The 18,291-nt window shown below is 48.6% G+C and overlaps 1 protein-coding gene across 1 annotated transcript in view; it reads left to right on the forward strand.

Annotated features, from left to right (window-relative positions):
• The window catches only part of LOC128979871 (multiple C2 and transmembrane domain-containing protein 1-like), a 111,311-nt gene that overhangs the window by 37,725 nt on the left and 55,295 nt on the right, over nucleotides 1-18,291 (forward strand). Inside the window, exons 6-7 of the mRNA XM_054398289.1 lie at nucleotides 721-759; nucleotides 17,342-17,512. Coding sequence (XP_054254264.1) covers nucleotides 721-759; nucleotides 17,342-17,512 — 210 coding nt within the window. The remainder of the gene's footprint in view (nucleotides 1-720; nucleotides 760-17,341; nucleotides 17,513-18,291) is intronic.

Below are 18,291 nucleotides of genomic sequence, written 5' to 3' on the forward strand. Positions count from 1 at the left end.
AAGGATTAAATAATTCTGATTTATTTAAGGGTTAAGAATCAAATAATTGTTTCATTTAAGGGTTAAGGATTAATTAATTCAGTTTTATTCAATGGCTAGGAATCTGTGTCTGTGGGCACTTTACTTCTTGGGATGTGAAAGTGCTGTCCTCAGGAATGCCAAGGCTTTACAGATTATTTAGGACATTTTTGGGGGTTGTTTAAAGAATATGATTTTTTTTTTTGTTCTCTATCCCACCTGCAGCATTATCAAACCAAAGAGCTATTTTGTTTTTTTGACTCCTCTGAAACTAATCATCAATGGCAATCCTCAGGGTTTGACCACAGATTGGTGTTGTCCAAGGTGACTACACCAAACAGTAGTGTTGCAAAAAAAATTAATAATAATAAAAAATAAATTGGGGTAGATGGAATCTCCCAGAACCACCAGGCAAGTGTCAGTCAAAACTGAGGCTGTTATCAGTAATGGCACATCCATTTTTTCCTCATGTGCTTATCTGGTTCTTTTTTTGTGGCTGTTTTTGCTGTTTCTCATACTTCATTGTCTCTGGACCTGGGCACTCTGCCTGCTCTCTGGGTTCGCTTCAGTCTCATGGAGTGAGTGGTTGCTGGAGTGCACTTCTGGCTGCTTCAGTGGTGGTGGTTGTCCCCTTGGAGACCTCTGGCTTCTGTTTCTGTGTGGCAGAGGGAAGGTGATTAAAATGCTCTATTTTGTTTTCAGACCATGCTAATGAGGAAGAGTTGGAAAAGATCAAGTAAGGTAACTGTCAGCATGTGGTCTTGTGGCTGCCTTCTTGTTGTTTGTTTCAGGAAAGCTGTGATGTTTTACCAAAAAAAAAAAGACAAATTTAGGACTGCACAACTTGTGCTGTGGGATTTATCCTCCTTCAGGTGGTGTTTCTGTCACATTGTTTTGTGTTTCATCCAGTCAAAATCACAAAAGTGGGGGGCTTGCCATATCACCATTCAACCTCTCAACTGTGTTACAGCATTTTATCCTACTGTGAAAGATCTTCATATCAGTAGCAAACATATCCTGATCCTGCCTGCTTTCCAGCTTTTTACCTCCCAGCACTCCCAACACCCTCTCCTCCCTTCATCCTCAGCCTGGACTGGTACCAGGAGTTACCCTGACCCATGTGCAGGACCTTGCCCTTGGTCTTGTTGAACCTCATGAATCACAGAATCATTGAAAGGGACCTGAGAGCTCATCTCCTCCAACCTCCCCGCCATGCCCAGGGACACCTCTCAACTAGACTCAGCTGCTCAAGGCCTCATCCAGCCTGGCCTTCAACACCCCCAGGCAGGAGGCAGCCACAGCCTCCCTGAGCAGCCTGTGCCAGAGTCTCAGCAGCCTCACACTGAAGAACTTCTTCCTCAGCTCCAGTCTAACCCTGCTCTGCCTCAGATCCAAACCATTCCCCCTTGTCCTGTCTCCAGACACCCTCAGGAAAAGTTCCTCTGCAGCCTTCCTGCAGGATCCCTCCAGGTATTGGAAGGCAGCTCTAAGGTCCCCCCAGAGCCTTCTCCTCTCCAGGCTGAACCCCCCCAGATCCCTCAGCCTGGCCTCACAGCAGAGCTGCTCCAGCCCTTGCATCATCTTTGTGGCCTCCTCTGCACCCACTCCAGCAGCTTTGTGTCTCCTTTTCGAAATCTCAGAAGCAAAGACACTTGGTGAAGTAATGATGTGTAGGACTTTGATTGTCACAACATTTGTGTGACCATTCCTTGAAATATCTAAGACTCCTGAAGTTATGGAGAGTTAATGAAGAGCTGTGAGGGTCATAGAATCATAAAATCATAAAATGGTTTGGGTTGGAAGGGAGCTTCAAGATCATCCAGTTCCAACCCCCTGCCATGGGCACTAGGACAGGTTGCTCAAGGCCCCATCCAACACTGCCAGGCTTGGAGCCTCCACAACTTCTCTGGGTAACCTGTTTCAGTGCCTCACCACCCTCACAGGGGAGAATTTCCTCCTAATAATTGAGTCATAGAATTGTTTTGGCTGGAAAGCCCTCTAAGATCCTTGAGTCCATCAACCCAACTCCCCAAGTGCCATGGCCACAGGTTTCTTGAACACCTCCAGGGATGGTGACTCCACCACCTCCCTGGGCAACCTGTGCCTATCCCTGACCACTCTTGTAGCAAAGGAACTGTTGCTCATATCCAGCCTCAACCTCCCTGGCACAACTCCAGGCCAGTTCCTCTCCTTCTCTCATCCAATCCTGGGCAGAAGAGACCAACTCCAAACCCACTGCAACCTCCTTTCAGGGAGCTGTGGAGAGCAATGAGGTCTCCCCTCAGTCTCCTCTTTTCCAGGCTAAACAATCCCAGGTCCCTCAGCTGCTCCTTACCAGACCCTTCCCCAGTTTTGCTGTCCTTCTAATGTCTCATCTCAATCCAGCTTCTTCCAGTTTGACTTCCTGTGACTCCGTACCTTTGTAACAAGTCCCTCTCCAGCTCTCCTGTAGCTCACTTCAAATCCTGGATGGTGAAGGTCAGTTTTATACCTTGACAGTGATGCCTGAACTGCCTGTGCTGGGTGTGTTGGGTGATGTTCAATAAGAACTTTGCCATAGCTCAGATTCCAGACTGGTAGCTTCAGTGATCCCTCATTGAGTGGCACAAGGAGGGAATTCCCCAGAGCTGCTCAAGTGAATTATTTATCTGTGTTCTCTTTCGTCACTTTCACTTGGTGATGCCACCCTGGCACAGAGAGCATATCAAAATAGTCAACAATTAATTTAAATACTTCATTTTTCCCTCCATTGTTCTTGTCTGAAGCAGTAATTTCCTTAGAGATGTGATGCATCTGGAAGCATCTTGATGTGCGCCTGACTTGGCAGAGGTACCTCAGCTAAACCCCAGGAGCTCACCTGCCTTGTGGGGCTGTTCCAGAGTTCCATATCTTTGGTCTGGTGTCAGGAAAGCAAATCAGAAGACCATTTTATTTACAAAGAGTTCCTTCCAACTCCAGGCTGCTTGCTCTCTAGGGTGGAGGGAGAGTGATCAATATTAAATAAGTCATTGCCTGTAAATTTAAAAACATGTCTAGAATTAGGTGCTTAATGCCATTAGGTAGTGCAGAAAAGGTCCTGTTGAGATCCTCCTTCTCCTGGAAAGGTTTGCCTTACACTCCTGAGGCTGGAGATAAAAAAGAAAAAGACAGAACATGACATTTTTTAGCAGATAATAGTTTACAATCTCTTAAACCTTCTCTTTTTTAGCTCTCTAAATTCTTTAAAAATCTTTAAAATGGCATCTCTAATAAATTACTTCCATTTTACTGGTTGTGGCAGTGTGTTTTGCTTCTTAAAATGTATGTACTTGGTGCTGGCCTTCTCTGGGACCTGTGTACCTTGAAGTTGAGATGGAGCAGTGTGGGTTGTTGTGTCCATCACCTCCATTGCTTGCACCTTGTTCCTTGGCCATGTGAAGTAGCAGTGAGAAGAACCATAACTGATCTCCTCTAGTGCAGTATTACAGCACTCATCTGCTTGCACAGAAATTACTTGGACCAAAACCTGAGTCTCTGCCTCAAAAACTCCTCCTCCTCCTCCTGTCTGCCATAAAGATGAAGTTAAGGTCTCATGAAACACCGAACTCAACAGAGATGTGCATTGTCATAGATTCATGGATAGAAGGGTTTGGCCTGAAAGGAACCTCCAAGATCATCCAGTTCCAGCCCCCTGCCATGGGCAGGGACACCTCCCCCAGCCCAGCTTGCTCAAGGCTTCATCCAGCCTGGCCTGGAACATCTCCAGGGAGGAGGCAGCCACAGCCTCCCTGGGCAACCTGTGCCAGTCTCTCCCCACCCTCATTGGAAAGAATTTCTCTCTCATCTCCACTCTCCATCTGCCCTCTCCTAGCTCAAAGCCATTCTCCCTCATCCTGCCACTCCCAGCCCTTGTCCCAAGTCCCTCCCCAGCTCTCCTGCAGCCCTTCAGGTGCTGGGAGGCTGCTCTGAGGTCTCCCTGGAGCCTTCTCTTCTGCAGGCTGCACAGCCCCAACTCTCCCATCCTGTCCCACAGGGGAGGTTCTGCAGCCTCTGCTCCTCTTGGTGGCCTCCTCTGGAGCCTCTCCAGCAGCTCCAGGTCCTTCCTGTGCTGGGGCCCAGAGCTGGAGGCAGTGCTGCAGGTGGGCTCTGAGCACAGCAGAGCAGAGGGCAGAATCCTCTCCCTGTGCTGCTCTCTCCCTGCTCTGGATGCAGCTCAGCACACAGCTGGCTCTGGGCTGCCAGGGACCATTGCTGGCTCCTGGGCACTTTGTCAGCACCTGGCACCCCCAAGGCCTTCTCCTGCAGCCTGCTCTCAGCCACTCCTCCCCCAGCCTGGACTGGTGCTGGGGATGGCCCTGAGCCAGCTGCAGGAGTTTGGTCTTGTTTCCAGCCTGTCCAGTGCCCCTCTGGATGCCATCCTGTCCATCCAGCATGCCAGCTGGGCCACACAGCTTGGAGTCACCTATAGGCTTGCTGAAGGTGCCTCAGTGCCCATGTCACCCAGAGAGATGTGAAGCAGCACTGGTCCCAGCACCCACCCCTGAGGCACAGCTCTGGTCTCCACTGGCACCTTGAGCTGTTGGCCACAGCTCTCTGAGTGCAGCCTTGCAGCCAATTCCTTACCCAGCCAGGGCCCACCCCTCGGGTCCATGCTCTTCCCATTTGGTGAGCAGCATCTCATTTGGGATGCTCATCCCATTTAGTGGCACAGTGTCAAAAACTTCACACAGCTCCAGATGCCATCTGTTGCTCTTCCCTTACCCATTTCTGAGTAAAGCTGTTTTCAAAAGCTGTAAACATTTGTTAGTGGCCCTGACAAAATACAACAAGACTTTTATTTTTGGTTTTAGAAGGTTTTTTCCTTCTTTTCATGCTTTTTTGAGTTTGGTTGGGTGGGATTATTTTGTTTGTTTGTGGGGTTGGGTTGGGGGTTTTTGTGTTACGTTTTTTAACTTTTCCCTGTCATTTTTGCTTTATATCCATCATTATCTTGTTCAATATTAATAAGAGGTGGATCATGCTCTCTAGGTCATCTTTCACTGAATTCAAGGGGGGAAAAAAAATAAATTCAAAGAGTTTTGAATTCAGAGCTTTTATGTCTTTGCTCTGTGAAAAAGGTAACTCAGAATTCCTGTTCACAGTGACAGGAGACTTCTGGTAGTCCAGGTAGAGTCCTTTTAGTTAAAAACAGAGAAGGGAGTTACAATTTGCATTCAGTCAGGAATTTCATCCACCACAGACTTGCTGTTGTGTTGAAGCAACCTGGTGGCCACCCATTATGACAGATTCAGAGCTTGCATGGGGTTAGAAATGACTCTCTGATGTCATCTTGTCCAGCACCCTCTTAGTCAGCAGGGATACCTCCAACTAGGTTCATGTTTGACCTTGAATGTCTCCAGGGATGGGACCTCCAACATCTCCAGACAACCTGTTCCAGTATTCTACCTCTCATTGTGCAGAACTTCCTCTTGATATCCAACCTAAATCTGACCTGCTCCATTTCAAACCATTGCCCCTTGATCAGCCAGTCCAACACCAACCCAACCCCACCACGGCCACCAAACCCTGGCCCCAAGTGCCATGGCCACAGCTTGCTGCAACACTTCCAGCCATGGGGACTGCACCACCTCCCTCAGCAGCCTCTGCCACTCCCTGACCACTCTTGCAGCACAGAAATTGTTCCTCATGGCCAACCTAAACCTACCCTGGCACAACTTCAGGCCATTTCCTTTCTTTCTATCACCTGAGACTAGGGAGCAGAGGCCAAGCCCCACCTGGCTGCAGCCTCCTCTCATGGAGCTGCAGAGAGCAATGAGGTCTCCCTCAGCCTCCTCTTCTGCAGGAGCAGCTCCCTCAGCTGCTTCTCCCTACCCAGCCCTCTTCTCCAGACCCTTCCCCACCTTTCTTGCTCTTCTCTGGACCCTCTCCAGCCCCTCAGGCTCCTGCTGCCACTGAGGGCCCAGAGCTGAACCCAGCACTCAAGCTGCAGCCTCAGCAGTGCCCAGCCCAGGGGCACAATCCCTGCCCTGCTCCTGCTGCCCACACCATTGCTGCTCCAGCCCAGGCTGCTGCTGCCCTTCTTGCCCCCCTGCCCACTGCTGCCTCAGCTCCAGCTGCTGGCACCCAGCACCCCCAGGGCTCTCTGCTTTTTTGCTGAAGATGCAGACTGGCCTCATTTTTTGGCTTGAGGGAACCAAGTTTTCAGCATCTCTCTCTCTTTCTGAGTTGTCAGGTTACCAGAGCTAATTTAGATAAATCAATTGCCTGTGGTCTAGGTATAGGAGAAGCACAGGAAAGTTTCTAAGAGAGGTGGCTTATGACCAATAGGCAACACCACCTGTGACAGTGAGGTGAATTTTGCTAATTGCTGAGGTGATTTCCATTAGGGAATCCTGGAGGTCAAATTATGAGAAATAAAACATTTTTATTTCCAGCACAAGCTAATTGGGAGGAGTTATTTTCTCATCTTTCCCTAACTGAAAACAAGAAAAAATAGTAAAAATAATAATAATAAAAAAAATTCAATCCTGACTTCTGATTTACTATTTCTCCACAGTGCAGAGGCTTAATCAATAGCAGTGAGGAGGGTGTGGAAAAAAGGAAGCCCAATTAAAATGTTGGCAGCATAAAACTGAGTTAAAAATGCACAGATTGTGCTCTTTCTCCTCCTTGTTCTCCCAGTGTTCAGTGCAGTGCTGTCAAAAACAACAGTAAAACAAAAAAGTTTGTTTTTTTTTCCTTCATCATTATTAAACCTAAAGTAGTGAGAGAGTTAAAAAGAGACACTTTAAATTTTCTTTTCTCAGGTAAAAATGATCTTTTCTCTCTCTTTCCTTCTTCTTCTCTTAGCATGAGAAAATTATTTCCTCATTGTTCTCTTACCATTAGAAAATGGTAAAGGTTAATTACTTTTGCTGTGACTGCAATAGCAAAAAAGATAAAAGTCTTACTGTTTCTAGCACTTCTTAATGTGAAGTGGTATTCAGCTTTTAAAACAAAAGCATAGATGCTAGAATTGGGGTGAGTCAGGCTTCAGTGATAGTTCAGCATTGACAGGTCTGTCTAGTTCTAGCCAAAATCAGAACTGTAGCTTGATTATGGCTGGAGGTAGGGAAGGTGAAGTTGTCAAGTGAGTTTTTCTGCATTAAACAGGTAGAATTTTTACATTAACTTAAGGAAAAGACTCCTTGGAGACTCATTTGACATGGAGCAGTGCCAAGGGTCAGGGCTGTGCTGGCTACCAGATGTGTGCCAGAGGCTCTCCATGACTCCTTCTGCTTCCCAAAGGGAAGAGAAAGGGAAGAAGGGAGAGAGGCTGATGGGGTGGGAAAGAAACTGAACCAACTGGATGGAACAAGAACAATACCATGGAGCAGAGACACAGAGGCACAAACCAACCTGGAACCCAACCCCTGATGCCACTGATGGCACCATTGGCACCACTGCTGCTGGGGGCAGGCACTGGGCAAGGCCCAGACTGGACTCAGCAGGAGACACAAACCAGATTCAGGAACTGGATTATGGAACTGGATCCTGGAGCACAGAGATCAGGATGGAAGGCAGGAAGGACAAATCCTCCTGGGACACAGGCCCAGACCTGACCCTGGTGATCCCACCGCTTTCTCCTGCAGATGCCATCCATGGGCTGCAGTCTCTTGGTGGGCAGTTGAGGGTCACTCCTCCCTGCAGCTGCCACCTCTGCCTTCCTGCCCCACAAGCTGTCAGTGCTGCTGGTGTGCCCAGGAGCAAGCCCAAGCCAGAGCCTTTGTGCACCCAGCCCTTGGCAGGCACTCTGCCCAGCAGCTGGAAGCAGCCCCTGGCTGTGCAAAGCTGCCCTGAGCTGCAGAAAGTGCCTCAGTGAGTAGAGCCTGAGCTGGGAACTCACAGCACTGAGCAGAGCCAGCTCTGAGATTCTACTCCTAGTTCCATACTGTTTACCTGATAACCCTTATGAGTTTATCATTCATCTCTGCAGAAAAGTTCATTCAATTCATGGCTGTGGCTCTCTACCTATCCTGGCAGTCCCTCAAAGTAGGAAAGGTGTTCACCACCTCAGGAGGTTCCTGGACACCACTGGATGAAGTGATCTCTTGTCATCACCACTACATTACCCTGAAGGACACTTCCTGTTAGAATATATAAATTCTGCGCAGAGTCTGAAGATACCAGAAAATATTTGTTATGAAAAAAAAAATAATGAAAAAAAAATTAGCTTTTTAGGAGAGGCTATGAGAAGGTGGCTTCAGCTGGGCCTCTCTACTGAGAGAGAAATGTACATAGAGCTAGAGCTGAAAGTTTTGTCCTTACTGGTGTTGAATGGGACCAAACCAAACCAAACCAAAATCAAAAACAAAACCAAACAAACAAAAACCACCACCAAAAACTAAAACAAACAAAAAAACCCCAAACAAAAAAAACACAAACAAAAAACACAAACAAAAACCAAAACCAAAAAAACTCCAAACAAACAAACCAACCCCCCCCAAAAACCAAACCAAAACAAAAACCACCAAAACCCAAAAACCCAACAAAAAACCCCAAACAACCCAAAGGAGATAAGGGAGTTTAGAAGGTAACAGGAGTGTGTCTGGTGGCAGGGCAGGCAGTGTTGGTGGACACAGCAAACCTCACTTGCCAGAGTTTCAGGTGCGTTGGGTTGGAAATGCCCTCTGAGCTCAGCCAGTCCAACACCAACCCAACCCCACCATGGGCACCAAACCATGGCCCCAAGTGCCATGGCCACACAGTTCTGCAACATCTCCAGGAATGGAGACTCCACCACCTCCCTGGGCAGCCTGTGCCAATCCCTGACCACTGTTGCAGCAAGGAATTTTTTTCCTCATCTCCAACCTAACCCTCCCCTGGCACATTTCCTCTCCTTCTATCATCTAACACGAGGAAGAAGAGCCCAACCCCCACCTCACTGCAACCTCCTCTCAGGGAGCTGTAGAGAGCCATGAGGTCACTCCTTTCTTCTTGGGTACTTTATTCAAAGCTTCCAAGCCAGTGTCATGGTTTGTATTGCTTGGGTGCCTATGCAGGACATGGACCTGCATTATTTATTTACTTTTAATAACTTTTTTGTTGGTTTTGTTGCTTATAAAAAAAAAAGGGTTTGTAGTAGGCAAACTGTTCTATTCCTGTCTGTTGTCCAGCTGCTGAACAACAGATTTTGTGTTCAAGGACACAGAGGAGGAGGAGGAGGAGTGTGTCCTGGTGATGAGAATAACTGTAAAAGCAGTGTCTGTTCACATGGGCACAAGCAATGCAGAGACGTGGTGCTCTGCTTGGCATGAGGGCTGATGGATGAAGAGGTGAGGTCAGGCTGGAAGAGGGCAGATTGTGGGGTTTCTCCAGCTGGAAAGGTCACTTAGATGCCCAAAGACAGGAATTTTGAAAAGTACTTTCTAAAGACATCTCTTTTCTTCATAGAATTACAGAGGTGCAGAATGTTAGGGGTTGGAAGGGAACTCTGGAGATCATCCAGTCCAATCCTCCCTGCCCAGAGCAGGGTCAGCTAGGGCAGGACACACAGGAACACATACAGATGGGTCTGGAAAGTCTTCAGAGAAAGAGACTCCACAGCCCCCCTGGGCAGCCTGTTCCAGGGCTCTGTCACCCTCACAGGGAAAACATTTTTCCTCCTGTTTCCATGGAACTTCCTCTGCCTCAGCTTCCACCGCTGCCCCTTGTGCTGTCCTTGGGCATCCCCCAGCAGAGCCTGGCTCCAGCCTCTGGGCACTCCCCCTGCACATCTTGAGCACCAGCAGTGAGGTCACCTCTCAGGCTCCTCCTCTCCAAGCTACAGATCCTCAGCTCCCTCAGGCTCTCCTCATGAGGAAGATGTTCCACTGCCTTCAGCATCTTTGTGGCTCTCTGCTGGACTCTCCCAAGCAGTTCCCTGAGGTCCTTCTTGAACTGAGGGTTCCAGAACTGGACACAATATTCCAGATGTGGTCTCAGCAGGGCAGAGTAGAGAGGGAGGAGAACCTCTCTCAACCTACTAACCACAGCCCTTCTATTCCACCCCAGAATGTCTTTGGCTTTCTTGGCCACCAGAGCACATTGCTGGCTCATGGTCAACCTCCCATCCACCAGGACCCCCAGGTCCTGCTCCCCTTCCCTGCTCTCCAGCAGCTCAGTCCCCAACCTGTACTGCTCCATGGGGCTGTTCTTTCCCAGGTGCAAGACTCTACCTTGCCCTTGTTGAACTTCATTCCATTTCTCCCTGTCCAGCTCTCAGCCTAAGTCTGTCTGGATGCCAGCACAGCCTGAGGGGGTGTCAGGCACTGCTCCATGATTTGTGCCATCAGCAAACTTGCTGACTGTGCCCTCTGTGCCCTCACCCAGGGAGGTTTTATTTTCACAGGCAGCTTTGAGTGTCCTTGGGCCTCCTTTTCAGAAGTCTGCTTTTAATTGTCTTTTGAGAAAAGAGAGAAAGACTCAGAGCATGCAGGCTGCATCTTTTTTTTTCCCCTTTCCCTCTTTTTGTTTTAGAACAATTCAGGTGGGAACCTCCCTGCCTGCATATAAACACACAAGACTGTGAACACATCATCCCACATCAATGATAATTGTTTGTGGTCTGATCTCTTCACCTTGCTTCTTTCTGTGTTGTGGCATTATGTAGACAGGATGTCCAGTTTCAGGTGGAAATATGATGAAACATTTAATTTCCCACCTCTTCCCAGAGAGGTGATGAACTCTGCAATTTCTTCATGGTTTTGTTTTGTTTTGATTTTATTTTCACTGTGTGTGGCAGAAGAGTGAAGCCAGGGTGCAGTGTGCTGCTTTCTGGAGGAAGTAAGTCATCAGAGAATCCAATGTTTTAATATTTCATAGGAAATATTAATTTCTTCTAAGGAGAAGCCTGGGAAGCTCTGTGATCATCCTTTTGTTTTATGCTCACAGCCTCCCTCCTGAGTCTCCCCTTGTCACTGTGGGTTGGGTTACAGAAGGTTGCTTGGATACCTAAGAGGGTACCTAAAATGTTGCACCTGCCTCACACTGTGGAGTGAGGTTGATGAGGGAAGATCCCCAAGCTGTGAGACCATCTGATTTCCCCATTTTCCATCTGCTGCCCTGGAATCTCAACCTTTTTATGCAGTTATTTGACTTCCTGCAAGAAAGGCCACAGGAGACTGGAGCTGAGGGCAGTGGCTGTCATTTGGGATGGCTCTGGCTGGAAAGGACACAGGGCTTGGATGTCTGCTCAGATGCTGCTCAGCCTCACCTAGCAGCAAGACAAACCTCAGCTGGAGAAGGAAGGCCACATGGCCAATGCCATTCCTGTGCTGAGGTCTCAGGTCCTTCAGCTCCAGCAAGCTGCACTCTGCCTCTCCCAGGCAGGCAGTCAACATTTCACCTTCCTGCTGCTCCCTGGATCTGTGTGCTGCCAGGAAAGCCAGGGAGACAGGAATGATGGAGCCACAGAATCACGGAATGGCTTGGGCTGGAAGGGAGCTCCAAAGGTCCTGCAGCCCAAGCCCTGCAGCCAGCAGAGACCTCTGCAGCTGGAGCAGGTTGCTCAGAGCCCCAAGGAACCTGACCTGCAGTGGTGCCAGGCATGGAGCAGCTCTCACCTCTCTGGGCAGCCTGGGCCAGGCTCTCAGTAGCATTTCATCCCCCAAGGGGCACCACTGTGTCTAGGTGCATCACTCCTGACAGGGGATGTTACACTTTGTATGAATACCTTGAATTTCACTGGAATTTCCTCCCCTCTAGCCAAAAAACACAGGAAAATGCCCCAGATATTACCACCCTCAGTATCAAACATTTCTCCCTTCTCTCCACTCTCAATCTCCCTCTTTTAGTTTCAAAACCCACCCCCCCCCCCCCCCCCCCCCCCCCCCCCCAGTCCTTGTGCTGTCACAACAGGCCCTGAGAAAAAGTCTGTCCACAGCTTTCTGCTGGTCCCCTTGAAGCACTGCAAGGCCACCAGAAGGTGTCCCTGGAGCCCCAGGGACTGCACAGCCCCAACCCTGCCAGCCTGGCCTCCCAGCAGAGGGCTTCCAGCCCTGCCAGCATTGCTGTGGCCTCCTCTGGCCCTGCTCCAGCAGCTCCCTGTCTGTGCTGAGCACTCCAGAGCTGCCCCAGCACTGCAGGGGAGGTCTCAGCAGAGCACAGCAGAGGGGCAGAATCCCCTCCCTGCCCCTGCTGCCCACACTGCTGGGCATCAGCCCAGGGCAGGGCTGACCACTGCTGGGATCCATATCCCCTTCCTCAAGAAACAAGCAGCCACAACCAGCCCACACCAGTTACCTTCCAGCAGCTGGCTGGTTTTCTTCCAGCAGGTTGAGAGGCAGACTCTGCAGCTTCTCTGTCAGTCAAAATGCTGCAGAAAGGGCATGAGAGGTCTGGCTCCAACCCAAATGGGTTTTCTCCACCAACAGGTCAATGCTTTGATCTCAGGGTTTCTGCTTGACTCCTGTATGGGATCTCTGCTTTCCTGAGGCATCTGCCAGTTTGCTCTCTGTGTGTGGTTGCTTAGTCCTTCATTGCCCACAGAATCAGAGAATCCCAGAAATGTTTTGGGTGGAAGAGGTCACCACTGAACCACATCCCTCAGCTCCACATCTGCACAGCTTTCCAATCCCTCCAGGGATGGGGCTCCACAACTCTCCTGGGCAGTCTGGGCTGGACCTTGACAACCCTTCTGCGAAAGAAATTGTTCCACATGTCCAACCTAACCCTCCCATGGAGCAGCTTGAAACCATTTCCTCTTATTCTATTGCTTGTTACTAGGGAGAAGAGACCAAGCCCCACCTGGCTTCAACCTCCTTTCAGGGAGTTCTAGAGAGCAATGAGGTCTCCCTTCTCCTCCAAGCAGAACTCCCCCAGCTCCCTCAGCCACTCCTCAGAGGAAGAATCAAGTTTAATTCCACAGATGTTGATTCCTTTGTTCTAATAAACCATATTGACACTTTGGCTACCCTCAAAAAGGAGCAAAGATTCCTGCCACCAAGCACAGCAGTTGTAAAGCCTTTCTCTCCCCAGCACTGCTCAGGGACAGCTCTGAGAAGGATTCAGACTTCAGAGGAGAACCAGATCATGTTTAGTGCTCCAATGTAATGGTTGTTACCTGCATGACTCCACTCTTTGGGCCAACCAAGTCACTAACCCTACTCCCTGCAACAGAAGCTTTGCTCAGTGCTGACCAAACCAGACCTCTGCTGGACTGTCCATGTCCAAGGTGACTTCATTTGACCACATTCCAGTTAGTTCAGATTATCCTGAAGTAGTTTGACTGTGCCAAGGAGGGCATTCCAAGGTCAAATCCACACAGACGACAGCAGCTTACACTAACTTGTGCTCCTTTTCACTGCTGGCAACTCAACTACTCCACCCTAAAAGCACAAGAAACTTCACTTCACATGGGTTTTTAGTCTTCCTCACCATCTCCCTTCAAATGGCCTTTTTTTTTTTCCCCTGTAGATCACCCCCATTGGTGGAACTCCTCACTGGTCATTAAAAAAAATCAGGGTGTTTTATGTGGTGGCAGCTGCTCTGAAGCAGCAAATTATTGTAAGAGCTGTTGAAAATCTGGAATTTAGCTCAAGAATCCTCTCTGAATGATTCACTGCCTCATTTGTGACTAGTGAAGTGGAGAGCTATGCAGTTTGTGCTTAAGCTTGGTTTTAAAAGAGTTGTAAATGCAAATCCATCCTTGCCATGAAATTTTAGGAATCATTTGGATTCCCACTTAGCTCTTCAAAAAAGAAAACCACAAACTAAGCCTCAGTAACTGCTGTGTCCTTTGCCAAAACAAATCTCAACTAGCCACCGATCTATCCCAGTGTGAAATACCTCCTAAATGTGCTTTGTCTCTTCTCCTTTCTGTATCTCTCGTCACCTTATGTTCAGAGTCAGTTTTGGTTATTTACTCTTCAGTCTCAGAGACTGGAATGAGGAAAAAAAAAATCATCCCCTTCTTTAGCAGAGAAGCATTGGGGAGCATTGGCAGTGTGCCCCCCAGCAGAGGAGTGTTTGTGCCAAGAGAAAATTTGTGCTTGGAAGGGACCTTCAAGATCATCCAGTTCCAGCCCCCTGCCATGGGCAGGCGCAACTCCCCCCAGCACAGCTTGCTCAAGGCCTCATCCAGACTGGTCCTGAACACCTTCAGGCAGGAGGCAGCCACAGCCTCCCTGGGCAACCTGTGCCAGTCTCTCCCCACCCTCACTGCCAACAATTTCTTCCTCCTCTCCACTCTCACTCTCCCCTCTCCCAGCTCAAAGCCATTCTCCCTCATCCTGGCACTCCCAGCCCTTGTCCCAAGTCCCTCCCCAGCTCTCCTGGGGTCCCTTCAGGTACTGGAAGGCTGCTCTAAGATCTCCCTGGAGCCTTCTCTTCTCCAGGCTGAACAGCTCCACCTCTCCCAGCCTGGCTCCATAGCAGAGGTTCTGCATGCTTTGCTCATCTTGGTGGCCTCCTCTGGACTCTCTCCATCAGCTCCAGGGCTCTCCTGTCTTGCTGTGCCCACAGCTAAACACATCCCTGCAGGGGAGGTCTCCCCAGAGCAGAGCAGAGGGGCAGGATCCTCTCTCTCCAGCTCTGCCCACACTGCTTTGGATGCAGCCCAGGCTGCCCTTGGCCTTCTGTGCTGCCAGTGCCCATTGCTGGCTCCTCTCCAGCTCCTCCTCCCAGCACCACAAGTTGCTCTCTGCAGGGTTGCTCTCAGTCTCATCATCTCCCAGCCTGGATTCACAATGAGAATTGCTCTGACCCAGCTGCAGGACCTTGCATTTGGACTTACTGATCCTCATGGGGTTCTCCTGAGCCAACTTCTTCAGCCTGTCCAAGTCCCTCTGGATGGATCCTGTTCCTCAGTCTTGTCAGCCTCAGCACTCAGCTTGGCATCATCTGCAAACTTGCTGAGGGTGCCCTCAATCTGTATCAGTGGTGAAGATAATGAGCAGCACTGGTCCCACTTCAGACCCCTGAGGGACACCACTGGTCACCTGTGTCCCTCTGGGTATCAAGCCATTGCATATGGAATCATAGAATTGTTAGAGTTAGAAGGGACCTCAAGGCTCATCCAGTTCCAACCCCCCTGCCATGGGCAGGGACACCTCACACTACAGCAGGTTGCTCAGAGCCACATCCAGCCTGGCTGCAAAAACCTCCAGGGATGAGGCTTCCACCACCTCCCTGGGCAACGTGTGCCAGTGTCTCACCACCCTCATGGGGAAGAACTTCTTCCTGACATCCAATCTGAATCTCCCCACTTCTAGTTTTGCTCCTTTTCCCCCACTGCTATGATCCCTGACACCCTCAAAAGTCCCTCCCCAGCTTTCTTGGAGCCCCCCTCACACACTGGAAGGCCACAAGAAGGTCTCCTGGGAGCTTTCTCTTCTCCAGGCTGCACAACCCCAACTCTCTCAGTCTGTCTCCATACCTGTGGGGTATTTACAGCTGCAGACTTCTTTGCAGGCATTTCAGGTTCTGCAAAGAATAACTGGTGGCCTTAAATGTGGTGTAGCTGTCTAGAGTTCTGATTTTAGGAAGGATAACCTTAAGCAAACTCGTAGGGAGAGCTGTTGGCCATCTTACTCCTCAGATACACCTGAGGTGCTTTGCTTGCCCCATGAGTGCCTTCCTTAGGTCATATAATCACAGAATGGCAGGGGTTGGAAAGGACGTCTGGAGATCATCCAAACCCCTGCCAAGTTGGGGTCACCTGGAGAAGGTCCCACAGGAACACATGCAAGCAGATGTTGAATGTCTCCAGAGATGGAGACATGTGGTTCCTTGTACCCTTGCATCTCACAGCAGGTTGGAGCTGATCTCAAGTCACTCAGGTTTTATATCCCTCCCCTGCTCTCTTGTGCCCAGTGGAGGTCCCTGGTGGAGTTCACTGTGACCATCTGTCTCAGTCTGGAGGCAGAGAGAGACTTGGTTCTCTTTGAACATTCCTGTGTTGTGAAACTAAAGGCACAGACAAGGCCAAGTATCAAAAGCCAGGCTGTTTATTAATGGAATAAAGTGGACAGGACAGGAGAGAGAGAGAGAGAGGAAAACTATATATAAGGAGAGCAGGAAAGGAATTACATTAACCACCACCCCAGCCCCAAGGTGATTTAGGTCTGAGGAAAGATGCTGCCCCTTTGGCTTGAAGGAGATGTCATCCTTGTTGGCCTGTGATCCCAAAGTCAAGTCCCTCTCTGAGCAGCCTCCAGCACATGGTGTCTTCAGCAAAGATGTCCTCTCCCTTCTCCAGGAGTTCTTCTTTTCCTCTTACAGCAGGCAAAACCTAGGGCACAGCTTTGCTGCTGTGGTGGTGTTGGAGGAGAGAGGGTTCCTGGGCTGCTTCCAGGCTGGCTGTTCATGGGGATGGTTTTTCTTTCTCAGTTTTTCTCTCTCTGTCTGAGCTGCTAAGGCTCAGTGTCTATTATTCAGTTGAAGGCAGCTGCCCCTGGCCCACCCCCCAGTCCCCCTGTGCCTGTGTGGCTGCCAGGGGTGCCAGCAGTGGGCAGAGCTGCCCAGCAGGCAGCAACCTTACCTTCTGTTGGACGTTCCAGAGGGGCTTTCCACCATCCCTCCCTGGGCAGCTGTTGTCTGGGAGAGGAGCAAAGGTGATTTTATCTTTGGTGATCCACACCAAGAGAGACAAGATTCAGCCTCTTACACCTTCTGGTTTGTGTGGGGCTGTGAGGAGTTTGCTTTAACCTCTGAAGGCAGCTGACAGTCCACAAGTTTCTGCACAGTTGTGATCTGAGGCCCTGCAGCACCTTGTTTTCACCCTGCAGAGCTGATGTGCTGGTGCTGAACTTGCATTTTCCTGCTGTTTCTGGGAATTTTCCATCCCCATTGTAGAGGCTGGGATCACTGACCTGTGCACAGGACTTCATTGTTTTTTTCCCTTGCTCCATGCTTCTCACAGTGGGTTTGTATTTAACATAAATTCCATTTTCCTCACTCTTTTTTCAGCGTTGCTTTTTTTTACTGTCTGTTCAAGTTCATTCAATCATGTGCTGCTGGTACAAGGCTTCATAACATTTGTGAGTTCTGTCAGCAGAGAGAGAAGTGAAGTGGGGGGGAGGGAGAACCAACACTTTTTTTCCCCCCACCCTCAATATTCTCTTAAATAGTTCTGCTTGCTCCTGCAGAATCACTGTATGGCATCTCCTGTGTGGTTTTTGTGTCTCTCCACATAATTATTTGCAAATTTACCTCACACACAAGTTGCTGAATGACTTCAGAGAGGCTTAAGGTGGTTGGTTCACCTTCATGGTGGATGTGAAATCGAGCATCAAAACACAGGGGGGAGGAAGTTTCTTTTTCTGATGGTTTTGACTAAATCTGTCTGGGTTTTGTTGGTTTCTTTTTTCTTTGATTCCCCTTCAAGTTTCAGACCCAGAGCTTACGTCTGTCAGAGCTGCACAGGAAATCTCACCTATGGAGAGGCATAGTCAGTGTCACCCTAATAGAAGGACGTGAGCTTAAAGCCATGGATGCCAACGGACTCAGTGACCCCTATGTGAAGTTCAGGTTGGGACATCAGAAGTACAAAAGCAAGGTAATGCCTACTGGGACCCCAGACTTCCTGTGTTTGAGATGTTTTCTTCTTCTTTGTGTGGGCTTTTGTCTGTTGGGTTTTTGTTTTGTTTCATTTTCTTTTGGTTTGGTTTACTTTTGGATTGGTTTGTTTTGTTTTGGTTTGGTTTGGTTTAGTTTAGTTTGGTTTGGTTTAGTTTGGTTTGGTTTGGTTTATTTTGGATTGGTTTGTTTTGGTTTGGTTTAGTTTGATTTAGTTTGTTTTGATTTGGTTTGGTTTAGTTTGTTTTAGTTTGGTTTGGTTTCATTTGGTTTGGTTTAGTTTTGGTTTGGTATGGTTTGGTTTAGTTTGTTTTGGTTTGTTTTGTTTTGGTTTGGTTTGGTTTGGTTTAGTTTGGTTTGGTTTGTTTTAGTTTGTTTTGGTTTTGTTTGTTTTGGTTTGGTTTGGTTTGGTTTAGTTTGGTTTAGTTTAGTTTGTTTTGGTTTTGTTTGGTTTGGTTTGGTTTGGTTTAGTTTGTTTTAGTTTGGTTTGGTTTGGTTTCATTTCGTTTGGTTTCGTTTGGTTTAGTTTGTTTTGTTTTCATTTGGTCTACTTTGGTTTGGTTTGGTTTAGTTTTGCTTTGGTGTAGTTTGGTTTAGTTTGGTTTGGTTTGGTTTGGTTTAGTTTGGTTTAGTTTGGTTTGGTTTAGTTTGGTTTGGTTTGGTTTAGTTTTGGTTTATTTTTGTTTTGTTTTGCTTTAGTTTGTTTTGTTTTGGTTTGGTTTCATTTGTTTGGTTTGGTTTGGTTTGGTTTAGTTTGTT

This window comes from Indicator indicator, chromosome Z (assembly GCF_027791375.1).
Source record: "Indicator indicator isolate 239-I01 chromosome Z, UM_Iind_1.1, whole genome shotgun sequence".
Lineage (NCBI taxonomy): Eukaryota > Metazoa > Chordata > Aves > Piciformes > Indicatoridae > Indicator > Indicator indicator.